This window comes from Adelges cooleyi, unplaced genomic scaffold (assembly GCF_023614345.1).
Source record: "Adelges cooleyi isolate 19-005CV unplaced genomic scaffold, UGA_ACOO_1.1 ACOO_flye_CR_arks_rails_tigmint_CR_PRNA_23, whole genome shotgun sequence".
NCBI lineage: Eukaryota > Metazoa > Arthropoda > Insecta > Hemiptera > Adelgidae > Adelges > Adelges cooleyi.
The window spans coordinates 3498847-3518325 of record NW_026095893.1 but is presented as its reverse complement, the minus strand read 5'-3'; the positions used below and the strand labels follow the sequence as shown (position 1 = coordinate 3518325).

General features: G+C 34.0%; 3 protein-coding genes across 5 annotated transcripts in view; 1 reads left to right on the top strand and 2 right to left on the bottom strand.

The window, feature by feature from the left end:
• LOC126835456 (neurobeachin-like protein 2) overlaps positions 1-19479 on the bottom strand; it is a 96115-nt gene that overhangs the window by 3285 nt on the left and 73351 nt on the right. For all 3 annotated transcript variants that reach the window (XM_050568061.1, XM_050568062.1, XM_050568063.1), the window contains 11 exons: positions 4160-4284; positions 3599-3737; positions 3294-3453; positions 2663-2776; positions 2433-2585; positions 2047-2363; positions 1817-1948; positions 1157-1375; positions 586-808; positions 331-527; positions 51-241 (listed from right to left, as the gene is read on the bottom strand). In XM_050568061.1, the coding sequence (XP_050424018.1) occupies positions 51-241; positions 331-527; positions 586-808; positions 1157-1375; positions 1817-1948; positions 2047-2363; positions 2433-2585; positions 2663-2776; positions 3294-3453; positions 3599-3737; positions 4160-4284 (1970 nt within the window). The remainder of the gene's footprint in view (positions 1-50; positions 242-330; positions 528-585; positions 809-1156; positions 1376-1816; positions 1949-2046; positions 2364-2432; positions 2586-2662; positions 2777-3293; positions 3454-3598; positions 3738-4159; positions 4285-19479) is intronic.
• Positions 10181-11312, bottom strand: LOC126835460 (larval cuticle protein A3A). Its single transcript, XM_050568070.1, has 2 exons — positions 11176-11312; positions 10181-10883 (listed from the first exon to the last, which is right to left on the bottom strand). The coding sequence occupies exons 1-2, from the start codon at positions 11188-11190 to the stop codon at positions 10284-10286; spliced, it is 615 nt and encodes a 204-aa protein (XP_050424027.1). The 5' UTR covers positions 11191-11312; the 3' UTR covers positions 10181-10283.
• On the top strand, positions 17506-18904 carry LOC126835463 (cuticle protein 7-like). The gene is made up of 2 exons (XM_050568073.1): positions 17506-17631; positions 17714-18904. Exons 1-2 carry the CDS (start codon positions 17617-17619, stop codon positions 18098-18100), a joined length of 402 nt encoding a protein of 133 aa, XP_050424030.1. The 5' UTR covers positions 17506-17616; the 3' UTR covers positions 18101-18904.

Sequence of the window (19479 nt, the reverse complement as noted above, 5' to 3'; positions counted from 1 at the left end):
ACAGTTTACATTGTTTACTACTTATTTTAATGGAAAAAAACAAGTTTTACCAAAATGTCTGATAACCGACGAGAGGTACTTGTTTCTCGAAAAACTAAATGTCTTTACGCTGTAATCCCAATGACCTGCTGTGAAGAGATATTTGGCATCATTAGACACGGCGAACAGGTGGCTGTTTATTTTAATGGACGGATGATACGAAGATGACCTCGTGGGATAAGCGTTAGGATCTTTTTTGCTTCTGAAACAGAATGAAACAAAATACAGTGTTAATGGAAATGATTATTTTGCATTTGTTACAGATTATAAGCTAGCAGCTACAAATAGTACTTGAGCAACACGTGCGACTGGTCTACTTCTAGTGTAAAACCCTTGTTGGAATGTCTGTCGTATGGTAACCAAGAGTGCCGGCCGATGAGAGTATTCTCACATACGGTCACCAGCGTGTCGTCGGCCGTTTGCAAAAGCCCTTTAGGTCCCGAACGAGGGGGGCTTAAAAACACCATTGGATGTTTGCTGTCCGTTATCTGTTGACAGTAAATTATTTTTGTAGAAAACAGTTTTTTCATTATCCTTCAACGGTACCTCTACGTAAAACGTGGACAACTCCTTTAGCATCATGGTGAGGTCTGGTTTCTTGTTGTCGGATTTCATCATTTTCTCCAGAGCTTTGTCTAGTGGCAACCTTTGCGGGTGTGGTTCCCGCAGGAGTTGACTGGGAGTCTGTCCAAAGTTGTTTATCATGCCTTCGACCGCCTCCCTTTCCACCGGATCGACGATGGCATCTAAGTCCACAGCTCCCTCGTAGCTAAATAGTTTTTTTTTTAATTGAAATTTTGTAAAAACAATTTACCTCAACAATTACGAACACGATAGAGGAACACAAATATTAACAAACGAAGTAATTATATAACAAAACCAGCCTCGAAAATAGAAGCGATAACATAATTTATTACGAGAACATTAGTGGATGATAAGACAGATATTAGAGTGAGAAGAATATTTTGAGTAATAAAAAGCTGAGTAAAAAATAACGTTTAAGGGAAAGAGAATGGCAGTTGATATGGAATAGATTGCAGATAGCTTAATTAAAAGTTAATTGCAGTAGTGTTAAGAAACACACATTTCATAGCGTAGGCATCATCGCAACAATTACCTGCAATAATAGAATACATTCATTGCGTCCACCGCTGCTTGTCCTTTTTGCTTGTACCCGAATATTAGGTCGATCCATTCGTGCAAGTGACTAGATACGTATTCAGACTCCAAGGCCTTCCTGTGCTTGTAAATAAAATCTTCGGGATTATCCGCCCACGGAGGAAGAATTACATCTCCTATCTTTTCTTTCGACGACTGCAAACGACCTAGATCAAAGCTACGAAAAGTGGACCAATTATGATAGTTAGATTTGTTGATAAACATAATTTTTAGTTCATAAATTCAACCATATTGTAATTTATCTGGCTGGTCAAGAGGATTCTTATAACATGAATATGTATTAGATCTGGGGGGTCAATCTGAATAATAAGTTTAATTACCGTTTTTCCAACAGTGATAAGAAACAGTTGATTACGGATGCCGATAAGAGATCAGTGACAAATGATGAAAGAGGAGTAAATTGTAAGATAGAGGAAGAAAAAAGGAGGGGAGGAGAGGAAAATGGACATAAAAATCAGTCAGTGGCGGGGATGGCCCAAAAACAAGTACATGATTCATTGTCTTTCCATAAAGTGGAGGAAAACGTCACTTTTTTAATTTTGAAATCTGTTGGTTGATTTACGACTATGATTTTCGATAAAAGCAACGGCGATCTTACTTGTTCATGTTTTTCAAAAACTCGGGGAAATAGAAAAACTCGGGTATGAGTTCTTTGACGTCGTTGGGCGTATCCATCAACAACTTCCAAGTCTGGGCGATTGAATGAAACTGACGGTCCGCTACGTCGAACCTACAAAATTAAAACAAATTCGTAGTGTGACACTGAAAGTAGTGGATTTTGTTAATATTTAACCGCTATGTTAGCGAGTTGACCACGTGAACACTGACCTGCCGCTCTGGAGGTCTATGTGCAGAGAAGTGTACGGTTCGACTCGGACCAAGTAATGGAGCACACCGGCAGAATTCGAATAGTGCGTGCCGTAGTGAAACTTGCCGATCACTCCGTTCGGGTCTTCGAAATTCTTGTACTTGGCCTGGACGTCGGCTTCGTTGCAGGGATTGACTACACCCACCGGTCGAGATAAATCTCTGAACGTCTTTGGATCATTCAAGTCCAATTCCTCGGACGAGTAGTCAGCCAACACCCAAGGAAATACCGGATACTGCGAGAGGTCGTTATATGTCCGGCCGGCTATGGTGTTCAACTACCAAAAAAAAAAAATTAAGTGTGCGTAGTGTTATTTGCTCGATGTGAGGAATTAGAGGCTACTTACTTGCATCAAATACTCGAAGTTCGATATTTCTCTGTTGACCCACTTTTGAGTTACGCCCGATTTCCTCAGTAAGTCTTGTGGGTGTCGGCTGCTGTTGTAAGAAAAACTCGGCGGATGCACGTTATAGATTACCGTTAACACTTTCAAACGGGTCTGAAATACGAAATATAATACAAGTATTAGACCAACATAATGAGTACTGATAATATGTTCCCTAATAATCACATTACCTTCGTTGTGAAATTTAAAAAGTAATTCGACTGGTCCATCAAAAAAAATTCTAAAGCGCTACGGCGCAGATTGTACCGTCTCAAGTACACGTCTCGCAATTTCGTCATTGACCACTAAAAGCAAAACACACAATATGTTCATAACAAAAAGTGATTACCTAATAGAACAATTTGAACTTCTGATCAATGGTTGTAAACTAATATTGGCGTTTAAGTTCCACGCGTGAAAGCTAGTAACTACTTTTAACGAATGTAAGACATTACATTTGGAAAATAGACCCCAAACTGACATTTTTGTTACAATTCTTTAAATTATTTTTGTTTTATTTAGGTTTACTGACTTTTTAATATTGAGTTACAACAAAATTCGACAATTTAATTGGTTAACATTGAACGATTATAGATTTAATAAAAAATAAAATTGCATACATAAAACTAGTGTTTTAAAGTTTTCATTAAAAAATGAGAAATGAGAAAAAATGGAAGGGTCTGAATGTTAAGATGGATACATGGAGTGACTGATTAGATAGAATTATTGAGAATAAGTAAATATAAGAGGTAAGATAAGGGAGTTGGGAGAGGATTAAATTGACTAGGTGAATGTAATTTGAAAAAATAGAAGATGGTTTACTTTAAAATCGTGTCTATCGCAATCCTCAGTGATGGGCGTCAAATCATGGAAGTATGCGTGGGTGGTCGTGATGACTAACCTCCCTTTGATTACGCTCATCAATGTCACCAATTGACATTCGACGGACAACATGAGCTTTTCTTTTCGTTCGTTGTCTTCCCTTTAAAGCAAACACTCCGTTAAAATATATTATAAAAAAATATGTCCCGCAAACTAATAATAAGTAATTATCTTCATTATTGTTCGTACTGGCCAAGGAATATAGATCAATAAAAAAATGTAATAATCAGCTGTGGGGTCCTTACTCAGGATAGTTAGTTTTATACGAAGCAATGTCTTCGTCGGGTAACATCTCTCCGTCTTCTTCCACTAAGCTCCGGACGGCCACTTGAGGCATACTCGGCGGAATTTCAGGACAGTCCATAATGCATTTGACGGCATTACCTGTAATAGAAAAATAGTGTTGTTTTATCTACTTGATAAATAATTTAAAAACGAATCTTAAAGAATTCATCCAATTAGTGAGATAAAACATACGATCAAATGATCAAGTTAGTGTAACTAACTGATACAGTGTGTATCGTCAAAACTCAAAAGCTTTCGTGTTTTCAAAAAAAAAAAAACATTCATAAATCAATTGTTGTTAACAAATAAAAATGCTCAATTTCTGTTATATTTTAGCTTTTAGATTAAGTAGTTGGATAAATAGTCGAGACGTCTCGTAATTAAATATTAAGAGCTGTTAAACTAATAAACATAATATTACGATGACTGGTTAGTGCATGTATTAGTACCAAATAGGCTACATTATAAGCCAGTTTAAAATCAGATTGTCCAAATAGTTCCCGGAGTAGGTAAAATCTTACCGGCGTTGTCTCGTAGATTGCTGGCGTTCTTGTGGTCGTCAAAATGATAGTTGGGACATAGTTTCAATCGCATTCTCGAGTAATTTTCGTGTTGCGACAATATCCAATGTCGTTCTGGAATCGTCCTAAAAAAATAACGATGCTAGTTATAATTAAAAAATATATTTGCACATGCCGCAGAAGCTAAAAGCATAATTATTAGTAGGTATTATTCACTGTATCTGCAACAGCGAATACATGACTAACTTTCGACCAGTGTATATACATATACAATGTGATCAATTTAACGTAAGATACTAATTTTCTCTTAAATTAACTGCAATATTGTAGTTTTTATTTAAGACACTTTGGTTTGTGTTATTTAACAATATAAGACAACATTAAAATTTATATCTTGTTATTTGTTTCCAGAGCTCTATCAACTTTTAATACTTAAATAGCAACGTATATATATATATTTAATTAACATTTTAGATTAAGAATAATTTACTGAACACTTTGACTGGTCGACAAGTTTTAAATAATTACTTTCACAGTTGTTAAAATTTAGGATCACTGTCTACAGGGTGATCAATCTAATGTAAGACAGTTTTTTTCAATACTTGTAGGTACATAATTTACCACATTTTTTAATACTTTGAACATTTTTATATTCATATCTTATACGTAAAACAAGCATTTAATTTTTTTTTCATAAATCTGTTCATTTACTATGACTTTGTAAGGACATTACATTCTCCCTTATGTTTGTCATAATATGTCTTCGGTTTTCCAGAAACCAGTAGCCCTTAAACGGCTCGGGTGAGACACATCGTTTTGATGTCATCCTTCAAGGCCGACTAGTTAGCAAACGAAATGTATATCAATGGACGTCTGATTTTATGCGTTAGACATTAAATTGGTAAATAGAAGCCTGAAGCCATCATTAAGGATTATTATTACTGGCCTAGCACGGATACGCCAAAAAACATTAGTGCAACATCGAGTGGGGATGGAAATAGCAATAACACAATGCGCAATTGATGTAATGATCCTAATTAGTGCATATAATTCTATACAGTTTATTATACATTTTGCACTAAATATGGAGATTCGACATTTCGACGATTCAATAAAGCTGCATCCGATGCACATTATACGTTTTCAATAAATTGCTAAAGTTATTTAAAAACCAAAAGTATTCTGATTTCAATTAAAAATATATTAGTGAAACAAACTAGTACCTAAAATAACTGTAACTAGTTGAAGGTGTAAAAGTCTGCAGAAGACTGCTGCAGTTAGTTACAGGCAACAAGTTGAAAATTTCCTGTATGAAACCTTAGTACATGTTGATAGGCCAGCTTATTCGGACGGTTATGCGCCTTCTTATATTATATTATTGCTTGCGGTAGGTTTTCTTTCATGAAAAATATTTTTTTATGTCAATATAAAAACATTTATACAAAATGCCATATTACGCAATTAAAATGGAACATCCTCAGGCCGTGGCGTTACTCAATCGCCGAAAAACACAGACACATGTAATCGCATGCGTCACATTACCGCCGAAGACGCGATAATAATGTTAATGCTAGTAGTATGGAACGACGACTGAGTCTCACCATTAGCCGACTTGCACGCTTTTAGAATTCCAAACGAATGGATTCATAATGGATGGATATTATATTATTATTTATTACATTATGGCGTATATAAGTCTTCAGGTCGCCGATCGAACGTGGCCAAAGACCATCCAAATCAGCTGGCCAATCAATCATGCATACTATATACAACCGTTGCACTAAAATTTTAATGAAATGCCTCTTTTTAAGACCATAAATTTTAGCTAACTAAAAATAATGTTTTTTTTTTTTATTCACTAGCTGTTATTATAAAAAATAAAAGGATAACGCCTACAATTTTCAAAGGGAATATTTATAATTAATAGTCCGCCACGTATAAGCGGAGCTTTCGTCGGATTTGGTCTAACAGATGAAATCTTTTGAGTGCGTATGACCGTATAACGGAAAAATAAAAATCCCTCAACCAACACCGACCAAATCTTTCAAAGGACTAAACCCACCTTTTAATAAGTAATTTTTGTATAGGATTTAGGTCAGGTCCTCTGGTTTTTTAGACTATTTCAAAAGATTTATAGATTTATTCACGTTTTATTCCATAAATTTGGTCGTCGACGAATTGGCGACGGATAACGGATTAAATTTGTAGGATTTAATTTAATAGATTTAACAGATTTCCTGTGGATCACCACACACGAGCGGAATCTTTTGCGGACTTTGGTGTTTGACCAGGTTCTGAAATAAACGTTCGAGTACACTTAATTATAGTTTCATTACATGTAAAAAATGTCTAAATAAAATGTATTAAAAATCTTTTGTTAGATAATTATTATAATTCCATTCCAAAACGAATAAAAAATTATATAAAACAATGATTTCAGACCAAAAACAAAATATGTACAATAACGTAAAAATACTTCGATACCTATATAGTCTGTTTTTTCCCTACTTTGGTATAAGACACAAATACAAATAATTTTTTCCGGCTACTTTTAGCCGGGTATTTTCTTATGTCGTCGAGTCAGGCGTTCGACCAGGTTTAGCAATAAATGTTTTAAGACGACGTTATACCCCCTATTTATTAAAGAGTATTAAGGAAATCTTCAGCAAAATCTTAATTTAAAGCTTAAACTGTAATGTGTAATTATTAGTTCAGTAATTAAGACTCTTTTTTTGGTAGTTAATTATTTTTTCGGACTACTACTAATTGATTTTTCAAAACGTTTGTTAGATTATTATTTAATAATAATTGCCGGTCCTTAGGAGGACAGAGGAAAAACGATAAACACTAGACTCATTTATTATAGGCGTAAAAAACCGTACAATAACAGTCTAATAACCGGATGCACCGACTGACGGATGCAGTCATTAGCATATAAAATATAATTTTCAGCATCATGAATTTCTCGGTAACGCCAAATGCAGTAAATTAAAATATTATTACTCTATTTAAAAAGAAAAAAGCGCTAACTCTATTGCGACCCTTGAATGGCAATTACATATTTATAATACATCAAAATAGTGAAGATATATTAAAGTAGCCTCGGCTTTTCGATAATTTTCCAATTTAAAACTACCTACGCACTTGGGCTAATAATCTGCATAATAGGTATATATTATAACGTTTATCATTGCACAACAAACGTTGTTAATAATGCGCCGCAGTTGTTTAAGGCTACTCGACAAAAACTGTACAACAGTAAACCGTGCGAGTATTAACAATACTAATATATAACACACACGTACACTAACACATCAGTAGATTGTCCCTCTAATTTAAGTTTCACAGTATTGTCATTCTAAATATCATGATTGCAATACCTATTTGCGTAATGCGCTTTAAGCTCGGTGGCGCTTGTTAAAACGCAAATCAAAAACTTCAGTCACATAAGACAATAAGTAATTGTAATGGACAAGTCGTATTCGTATTCTCAAAGACATTGCTTCTCCTATTTGTATTTAACTTCCATTTTTTTAACAATCAAACCAACTACCCAAATTATCAATTATAATATTCGAGCTAAATAAAAAGCACTTTATGGACACAACAAAAGTGATACTCATCAAAGATGAAAGACTTTGGGTGTATATATATTCAGTGTTAAATTTTCAATGTTTTCACGTACAGCTAAGCCGTAACTATGGTACCAAGACATTTTTATGATCCAATGTCTTTCCTCTGAGAGAAAGAATCTAAGTTTTGTTTTAATAACAGTGATTACTGTATAAGTATAATAAAATACTACTACGAATGAAGTTATCAAATGTACTGAGTGACTTTCTGTTGACTATTTTGACAAAATAAAAACGTATTTAAACTACGAAAATAAATAAAGTGATTTGTTAGTAGTAATTGGATTGTTTATTGTAAAAGTGGTGCAACTCCAAATTTTTAAAATATACATAGTTTTGCTTAATGTGTCACATTTAGTCATACAATTCATTATAAAAGAGAAGCAACTCCAATAAGTGCCAAAATTAATAAAAAATAGAAACCAATGAACTAATATTTGTATTGTTCTGCATACAAATTAATTTATAAAAAGCTCGTTATTTTTTATTCAATTATAAGGAGATAACTCACTTTTACAATGAACGATTGTCTTAACTTTTTTTAACAGTTTATACTTTATCCACTATAATATTATGTATTATAGAAATAAAAAAACATTTTTAGCCGTTCCTGACAAGAAATAAAATTACATAAAAAAGGTATAGCCAAACAACTCTAATGGCATCAATAATTATTTTATACCAGTTTTGTTTAAAAAATATTTTATTAACAAACACTTTATAAACTAATTCTGAATTGTTTTGTCATGAACAACAATAATAGTATTTAATTTGTATTTTGAATGCGCATTTAAAAAACTAAAATGTTACTAGCTCAACTTTTTTTTACAGCTCTATTAAAGAGTGTTAAAAAAGGCACGTCATATAATATACATAATATGTATAATGTATATTATATATTAATTATCGGGTTTAAAACGTATTTTACTAATGTAACTTACACCTTTTTGTTTAAATATAAGTAATGTTATGCGTTAAATATTATAATAGTGTACATTATAAATATATTTACCAAAGTAAATTATATATTTAAGCTTCGGTGCAGAGCTGAGAAGGTATTGTTTTTACAACGATGTGTTTTTATTTTATTTTATTTTTTTTTTGTGTCTGGACCCACGATATCTTGTAAACTGCTGAACCGATTTCTTCGTGTAGCAACTCTAAAGATCAGAAATCATACCTGGAAGGTACTTTAATAGGCCAAACATTTTAAAAAGTCATCCCTTCCTCATCGAAATCGAGAAAAACACTAAAAAAATTTACAAACTTTTCAACTTAAAATTACGATGCTCTATAACTTTTAAAAAAAAATATTTATATGAATTGTTCTTCAAACATAGTACTATCGATAAACATTAACAAACCAAAAAAATATCATAAACCCTTTCCCCTAGAAGGGATAAGAATTTTTTCTTTATTTCACTTTTTCAAGCAAAGTTTTAGAGATTTAGATTTGAAAATTAGACCGAAGGTAGATATAAAATGGAACTATAACATATACAATTTTCTCAAAAATCTGTAGTCAACTTTTTTTTTATTAAGGAAAAACACCAAAAAATAGGGTAAATTTACACTTTGGCCGTAGTCAGTTTCTAGGTTGCTGTGTGAGTGAATCAACAGTCAAACAGGTAATGAAAATAATTGTATTATATTGTTAATTACGATTTATGGGTAACTATGACAGTAAATTTGTACAGACAGACGATCAACCCTTATCGTATCCACCCTGCACTAGACTAAATATTAAATTTTAAGTACATTATTGCTGGTCCTACGATATCTTTTGAACCGCTATAACTGGTTTGAACATACTATCCACAGATTCGCATCGAAGCGTTTATTTAAAAGTGATTTTATCACTTTCAGTTATAATAAAATCTGTAGACCTGTGACCTCTCAGTCCCCACTATGCCCCGACCCCACTGTACTGGCTTTTTTTAAATTGAATTTAAAATTACATTAATCATTATAACCCTAAATTTCAGGAAAACGATAGTACGTATTTATATTAATACATATATTAAAAAAAGTTGTTTGACAATGTATCCACAAACTAATTTTTTAAGTAATACTGTAATCCACAATTCACGTAATTGTTAATAATGCTGCTATCGATATACTTTATGGAAGATAATATATTACTTAATACAATTTTAAGATTTTATTTCGCTATTTATTGGTTTGTTTTTCAATTATCCCTATTTAAATGTATCTCACTTGATCCTACGATAGATTAAAATAAAAATGAATTAGATATTTTTTATTCGTCTGTGTTGTGAAACCAAAACAAAAAAAAACGATCATGAGCTACCTTCATGGCAATTTACTTGTTTCTCAAACTCGGTAACTTGGGTTATTTTGTGCAATAAAACAATTAAAAGAACATTCATAAGGAAAAACGGTTTTAAGTATATTTGTAAAGAGGAAAATTGGTCTATATGTACAACAAGAAATCATCGGTATGTCGTGGGCAATTTGGTAGCGATGGTTTTTTATACAACGACGGCGGGCGCGGCTACGGGCACGTCCTTCTGCACTACTGCGTTGAATCCGTTGACGTCGTCCGCGTAATAGCTGACCGTTCTGCGGCTGCCGTCTGGTTCAATCAGGCTGTACCGTCCTTTGACTACGTCGCCATCGCGCACTTCCTCTTGATCCTTGGCGTCGCCGGTCAGCGAGTCCCGTACGGTGTACGCGTACTGGTACTGCGGATAGGCATCGGCGAAGTCCACCCGGGTGGCGGGCAGAGGCACAGCGGCAGGTACCACGGGCGCTATAGCCGGTGCGGCCGCCAGGGGTGCCGGAGCGGCTCGGACAATGGCCGGCGCGGCTGCGAGCGGTGCCGGAGCGAACCTGCCAAATGCCGGTGCAGGGTAGGCTGCCAGCGGAGCCGCTCTGACGGCGGCGGGGGCTGCTGGGTAAAACGGCGCCTTGTACGGGTACGGGTACGGTAGGGCCGCGGCCGGTGCTGGGGCGTAGTATGGCGAGGGTCCGGCATACGCGTACGGCGAGACGGCGTACGGAGCTGGCACGACGCTTGGACTAGCTCTGGACAGACTGGCGACGGTGCCGACCACCAACAAGAAGACAGACTGGCAAATAACAGAAGCAAAATAACTATAAGACAACTTATCATGTACAAATATAATATATAATTGTATTCCTTCCAATCTAATCTAAATCCGGGATTAAAAACTGCATATAAACCCAAATTCTAATGCGCATCAACTTATTGCGAAATAAGTTAATGCGTCCCGGTAGAATTCAAAAGTTGTCACTAGTTTTGGATGCTTCTCACATATTATTATATTATCCACGGCTGGACACGATTTGGAAATTATACTCGAATAGAATAATAATGTATCATGGAAAAACAACACTTACCTTGACGAACGCCATTTTTTTTTTAATGTATGTTTTCGGTTGTTGACGATGGACGATCAAACTATGTACTTGTATACACACTATATAATTGTCGAATGGACTCACAAAACGATTATGATTGACACTGGTCAACAGCGATGGTTATATACTCGGCCGAACCATATGCGCCCACTCTTTTAGGGTTTGCCCGTGCATTGTACCGGACACGGGGGAGTTTGCCAACGTTCGTTTGGGTGTCGTAACGGACGTGTTGCGGTCCGAATGCGATATTAGGCGTATACGGGTCATCGGGTAAGGCGATCTTGGTCCAAGTCCAATCCAATCTATAAGGTTCTATAGGATAATGCGACGGCGAAAGTAAGACTATACAGTACTTGGTCAAGAAGAGACGAATGCACTTTTCTGTTGTATATGTCTGACATGTGGTCGCCTCCGTCGCGTTAGGTATTTATATTAAAAAGTCAGGCAAAATGATTTTATGAACTTAAGTGGTCAAAAAAGATATAAGGCACAACATTTAATGATAATTAATCGTTTATTTGGAAAAAAACAACAATTTAGTCATTCCCACAAGTTTCTGTTCTTTCAACGTAAGCTTTCCGTCGATTTTTCCTAAAGTATACAAATAAAGCTCTCTCTTGGTAAATTTCTTAATAAACGCTAAAGAATATTTAAAAAAATATATAGAAATATGCGAGGCGAAAGGGGAAGAGGGACCTCTTATCGCAAAAATTAAATTTTGAGTTATTGGTATTCCAAATTCTGCATTAAATTCTGAACATTTCGGACCAGAGTCGATCTGCTATCTTGATAATTGGCCGATTATATATTTTGTTTGAATTTATTTTCAAAAAATGTTTTTTTGAAAAAAAAACGCATTAAAGTTTTGAAATGTTGACAACTTTTTATTTTACATACTTAAGAAATGAAACTTAACCAAAAATTAAAATTAAGTGTCTTTAAGGATATGTCTTTAAGGAGTGTCTTAAAGGAGTTTTCTTGTTATATATGTTTCTAACCCTCATTTATGTTTTAGTCTCAATTCCCTTTAATAAATATAGTGTAAAATATAACGCTAATATACGCTTAAATAAATGTTTGTCAACCAAATTATTCGAATTTCACACGACTAAGTTTGACTTAATATGAGAAGGGGGAAAATGTGGAACTGTTTTTATCAGTGCAGTTTGATAAACCGGTTACTAAGTTACAAGAAAATAGATTCGTCGAGGATTTCTATTAATTTGTAATTTAGCATTTTGTCCGACTTTTTCATACAAATACTGTTGTGCGTCGTTAGCATTTTACCAAACACAGGCCAGCCGTAGTCCATAAAAGTCTAATTTAAATTTACTGTGTCATTTGATAATATCCTCATCAAATTTTGTATATATTATAATTTATACGTTAGCAAATAGAAATAGTTTTAACTACCCTAAAAAGTGGTGTAACAGTAGCAACCGTGTTATTCATCAAAATAATTAAACGTTGCAGTCAAAAAGAATTCCCTCAATAAAAGCTTTTACTTGCTATATCACTTAGCCGGTTCGGTGTACATTATGTGGTTCATAAAATTCGAATATAGTTTTCCAAAACTAAAACGATGTGTGTGAAGAAATTTTATTTTATTATTATTTGCTACCCTATTTTGTTTAAGAGAATTATTATATATTGAAGGAATTTTCACGTGTCCCTTGTCCCACGTATCTCCTAACAATTTAAATAGCACTAACCATAATACTGGGGTAGTAAAAAGAGTTTTACTAGTCTAGTGATGTCCCACAGGAACGTTTCCAGAGTGTTCTTCAAGACTACTTTCCCGTCTGTCCAAAATCAAATTATCATATGACATATCAAATTGTATTATTTTAAAAGACCAAATTAAATTTCTTAAATGTTATGCTGGGTTGCATAAAGAATTAATAAATTTAATGGTTCATTAAACATTTAGTGAACGTTTATGCAGCCCGGCATTAGTGTATTAATTGTAGGTATTTTAGTTGTTTACTAGAAAGTGATTTAGTTAGAATCAAGAAGTTCTGAATCTGTATACGAACATTATTATCTCCATAATACTGATATAAGTTTGGGTTCAAGTTGTGCTGACCGCGAAAGTAGGGGAGATAATTCTATTATCGGAAAGATTTTTAAAACATTACATTTTTATTGAAAAAGTGTACTTATTTCAATAATATTTATGTTTAAACATATATATATATACTTTAAAATTTATTTGCTTTAGTTTAAGTTAAAGCAAACTTATTTTTTTTTAATTAATTGAATAAAATACACTTATAATATATATTTATATTTTACACTAGTATTATACTAAAGTCTAAAAGAAGTTAAATAAGATGTAGATGTGCAATTATTATGTTTCACCTTTTTTTAGTTAATTAATTTGTGTATATTGTGTATAAATATGACATAAATATAACATGAACATAAAGAATTTAATTAACTAACAAAATATTTATGAACGTTATATAAATATATAGTTTAAGATTTTGCTATTTTTAAGCGGTATATGTAGGCAGATAGGTAAACATTTTATTCCTGGGAAAGTGTATATCACTATGCTAGACCTTGGTAAAATTTTACTATAGGTCACATTATGTTACGCCGATTTGTTTGTAGATGCACATACCTACGACACACATTACCGCTAATTAATCTCTAAATATTTTGTACTTTCCGTATTGTTTTTTTATAACATTTTCAGAGGTTCAACTCTTAAGGACATGCACGTGCAATTTTTTTATTTATCCTTTTTTATATTAGTAAGACGAAATGTTTTAGATTCCACAACCTTGTTAAAAATCTGTAAGGACCCCAACAGCTTAATTGGTTCAAGATCACGGTTAAATGCGCCTCGGCGGTCTAACCAATGTGTATACCTATATAATAAAAATGAAGACACATTACGATCATTGCGACATACTGAAATAGAGAAAACGCCCCCCTAGGATCTTGTATGTATATCACGTCCATGATTGCAAACGCGATTACTGCCATCCGAATACATGCGACCGTATATGTGTGTGCATGTATGTATGTAAGATACTGCTTGATTGTTTGTGTGCTGTAACACAATATGATTTCATTTGCGGACAAAAGATTATAATGTTTGCCAAAGTGGATTTTGTCCAGACAATAATAATAATAATAATAATTTAGAAACGCATTTTAATTGGACGACGACCGCGTTAAGACCGTTGTCGTTATTTATTGTACACGGTGTATAATATGTACGATTGTTGTCGCCGAGCTTTGCCTTATAGCAATAATATTATTATTAATTATTTCGTCGCTTAAAGAGCGCATATTGAAATTTCTATATGCTCATTATTACACAAGACATTCGAGCCTATGTATTATAATCGAGCGTTTATCATTTCAACCTAACCTAACACAGGCGTTGGGCTCGTGTTACGCCAGCAACAAGCTAGGTAGATGAAAAATCGACTTATTGGCTGTATCACCTATTATGAAATAGCGTTCGGTTTGTGCAGTAACAATAATTATTATATTACTGCCGAGATTGACCTGACGAACACAATATACATACGTACGTGTACTGTACGTCTTAATTAGTACACAATAATATTGTTATTGTTTGTTTAAACAATAGACAATAACCGGTTAATCAAAAACTATGTGCCCTTTGGGTCTAACCAGGAGCCGTTCTTTGTACAATTTTTATGATCTTTGTTTAACCGCACTGATAGCGCGGCGTATCAGCTCGCTCAATTGAAAATAGTAGTGAACGTTTATTGTCAACGGCGACACTATGAACGGTATAACATTATTCCAATCCAATTAATTTATTAGTACAGCCGAATACAGGAGCTCTGTCTATTTCTCGAAGGGTAAACCGCAATGTGCGCCATAATGGAATTGATGAAACACAAACTAATGTGATGTCACCACTACATCACGCCGTGGTGATAATCGTTGTCTTGGAAATCCTTCTAATATCAAAAAGTTTGTTTCAAATATTTTCTACAATTTTAGGAAATTAATCTAATTAAACAAACCTAACCAATACTTTTTACTAAGATTTTTGTAAATATATTAGAAAACAACAAGCTAAAAAAAAACATTCTAAACCATGTAAACAGGGTTTTCACGGGAAAAATTGAACTTGACATTTAAATAAATCAGACAGAAACGATTTCTCAAATTTAATTTGATTCGAGATGATAACATAAAAGTTTTTCTACATAAATCAAATGACGGGAATTAACCAAAAAAACTGAGTAATGGTAGAATTCGATAGTGGTCATCCTCTCGTTGATCTAAGAAAAGAACCCCGTGATAATGAACAGAGCGGTCAAGTTACTACACTTAAATAAATCGTTAAGTTCCACGTTTATAAATGGCACAAGTAAATTTACCTCATCCCTCTAAATCGGGGCTTGCTTTAAACTATGAGCGCTATGTCATTAGACAGTCTTGAGCATACAGTACGATTTTATTTTAGACGCCTACTTGTTACAACCGTTTAGGTAATGTGCAGACAATTAAAAAGGTTAGAAAGTTTTAGCAATTATTTTACATACTGTGTTAATAGATAATAATCAAATGAGCAAATTATAATTATTAGTGGGTTATACTCGGAAGTATTTGTCATAATGTAAGTTTAAGCGGATTTCGCTAAGGTAAAAAAACGAAAAATAACTAGCAATAAACTAGCATTTAAAAACTAAATTTAGTAATCTACATAATTGATCGCGACAATTACTGTTGTCCTTGTTGAAACGCGTACAAATTATAGTATTGTGTTAGAGTTTAATTAATAATTATATCATGTCAGGTAAGTTTGTTTCGGACAATGCCGGACGTTAAACAATCGTACTAATTATCGGACGTCGTCGACGAGAACGGATTTATATATGTTATAATACTTATCTACCCACGCACATCATAAAATAATACAACGATTTTTTCTCGTTAAGTCTCGTTTGTTCAAACATTAAACGTTTTGACTAACATTTTTGTGTATTTATAAAAAAAATTCCGTTAAAAATAACAAAACAATTATAACTATATTAAAAAAACTATTAAATTGTACACAAGTATAAAGAACGAGGTTACTTTTTATGAAGATTTATTTATACAATTCATTTAATACCAAATTATTATTATTTTTTAAGTAAACAATAATAAATGGACAAAACATACATTTACATTAACATAAATTAACATCTCGTATTAACATTTTATTTTACCATTACTTTTTGATAGTTATAATAAAAACCCGCTTTCAATTAAGTGAGGGACCTGGTATTCTCATGCATCAGTCATCACATCAATATATGTAGACAATATTATTATACGTGCCCACTGGTACCACAGTGCAAGTACATTGGCACTTGACCAGCAGTGTCGTGAAACAAATTAATCGATTCGGTAGGTGTGAGTTTGTATTAGACCCAACAAAAAAATGTGTTTCACTATACAAACGAATTTTACATCAAAATGAAAATATGATTTCTGGTTACATAACTCACCGCGAACAACCACTACCAACACAACTACTATCTATCCTTGGAGAAATAACTTTCATGCCAACTAATTAGTTTAAGCCATTTATGTTTGACATAACCAATATTTTAAGTAGACCTTACCTAAATGGTTGAAATACCGGCATCTGACACGCATCAATGACACCCAAGAGAATTTAATGAAAAAACGACAAATGGACAAAATTTATAGACGGCATGTACCAAATTGACTGTTGTGATGCTCAATATTCCATTATCCGCGTTGAATCAAAATCCAACTCTATTAACCTACTACAGCTGCTTAATTAGCATTTTAGAGATAGTCATTAAGCATTATGATAAGCAATAAAACTCTTAAACCTCGTAAGTTTATCATTTTAGCAAAAGGGATAGATGGGTTATGTCCATTAGCTTTTTGCCCCCGAATCCGCGCCTGCTTTGATCTATGAACACTTTATCAAAACGGGTATTAATGACCATTCTAAATTTTGGTGTCGTTAGGTTAATTTTTTTTTAGAAATGTGATTAACACGATGAAAACAATTTGACGTGATAAGGGGAGTCGTTGGCCGACTATAATGAAATTATTCGGTTGGGGTTTTCCAGTCTGTTTGTTCTCTGGACATGTGTCGTCGATGAAGGTACAATACCGTGAAGTGGCCAAGAGGAGAAGACGAGTATTACGTCTTAGGCAGGTGGCTAATTAAATACCGTGCCGGTCAGATTATGAATATTATTGCTGTGCACACTCACGCAGGGTTCACCGTACCGTGTCGCAGTGCGGGATGTGTGTGCAACGTTATGCGTACTTGGTAGCTCGTATGTACAAACAGAAACGTTTTCACTTTAAAAGTTTCCGGTGTATTTCCATTTTATAAAGCCTTACGCCTCTCGAGCCAGCAACCAGTACACCCGTGTCAATACCACAGTCAACATGAACACTTTAGTAGTGAGTATAGCTACATAGTGATCCCGTTAAGTCCAATAGTGACTTGTGCTGTCCGGTTATTTTTCAATTGTTTTTCTTTCAGCTTTGCGTTGTTCTCGCCCCGGCTGTGTGTCTGGTCCGATGCTCTCCTTTCCACGAATACCAACAGCCGGAGCAACAGCATCAAGAGTCTTACGGTTCGGCCGAATCGTCTTATGGGCACCAATTAGAACCAGAAGAGCACCATGCGCCCGTTCACTATTCGTTCCACTATGACGTGCACGACCCTCACACCGGTGACGTCAAGAGCCAGCACGAGACCCGCACAGGAGACGTGGTAACCGGATTCTACAGTCTGGTCGAACCGGATGGCACCATCAGGACGGTCAAGTACAAGGCGGACGCACACAACGGGTTCAACGCGGTCGTGGACAGGAAGAAGCCGCACTTTGCCACTGATGATCACCACCAAGAACAACAGCACTTTTGAGGAGCACCGAATAACATCCACTAGACGTCTTAACGTGAAGTATACTAATTAAGTTTATAATACGTTTTAGACGTACGTTCGTTGTGATCTGACTAAAATATGCGATGCGTTTCTATTGTAAATATAATATTAAAAAAAAAAAAAACCAATTAAACTTTGGTTCGCTTTTATTTTTATTTTTCGATACAATAAAGTAAGTTGCTGATTTAGTAGGGGGAAAAGAACGTCGTCTTCTCGGGCCAAATTTGTAACACAAATTGTATAAGTAAAAACAAGAAAGGACTACGTACCCGTTCACATCTAAATACCATAATTGGGATTGTGAGGTTATTTGTAGTTAACCTAATTTCATTTTCTCGTGCATTCGTTCGATTTAGTTGTGAATTTATCATAATAAATTTATACTAAATATAATATATATTATGGCTTAGCTCGAGTTCAAAGAGGTCTTCAGGTTTAGCAAATAAACACATAACAACAAACATTTTAATATTAAAATTCCTATTCAAAATATGCCATCCTCGATTAAGTTTCCAAAAATCCTCTCTTGGATCCATCACTCCCAAAATCGTTTTAAAAATACACTTTTTATAATTAGTCTTTGTACTACACGCGTCTTGTATAATCTGCCGTTGAATTGTATTCAATACATCAACCAATATTATAAATCGTGTTCAATGCATCGACGCTCATTACTATGCGTGTCACAGACATGATACAATTGTATCTTTTAATTTCTAATCGATCAAAAAGTGTCTGTATAGTCAGTTAGAATTGTCGAATATGGTATAACCGAGCAATGTTTGTAATTTTTTGGTAGTAATGAAATATAATTAAAATACTTCAACATCTATATTTGGCTTTTAAAATGACTAGAAAAATGATTATGATGATGATGGTGATAAAATAAAAACAGATCTGTTAAAAACAACTGTTATATTTGAAGTCTTACCTATAAGACCCATCAAATATAATTTGTTCCCCGACCTCTGCAATAGTTCCTTTTATTATATGAAAAATGTGTAGCAGCTATAGAGTAAAATAATTAAATTGAAAGAAGAAAATAATATTATTTAACTAAAACTCTTAAAATCGAAATTTATCATATAACAGGAAGTGTGCCAAACGCTACTAAAAAATTGACGCAATGCCAATAATAAAATAAAATTGCAATTTGATCGACTTTCTTTTTAATACTCCATATCACTTAAATATTACTAATCAGTTTCACCTAGTAATATTTAGTCAGAACATTTAACGGGGAAAACAACATTTTATACATAAAAACATACATGACCAAACGAATTTCTAATAGTAGATTTATGAGAAAAATTGTGTATTTGTTATAATGAATCCCATTCTAAATCTTACTGCAGTCT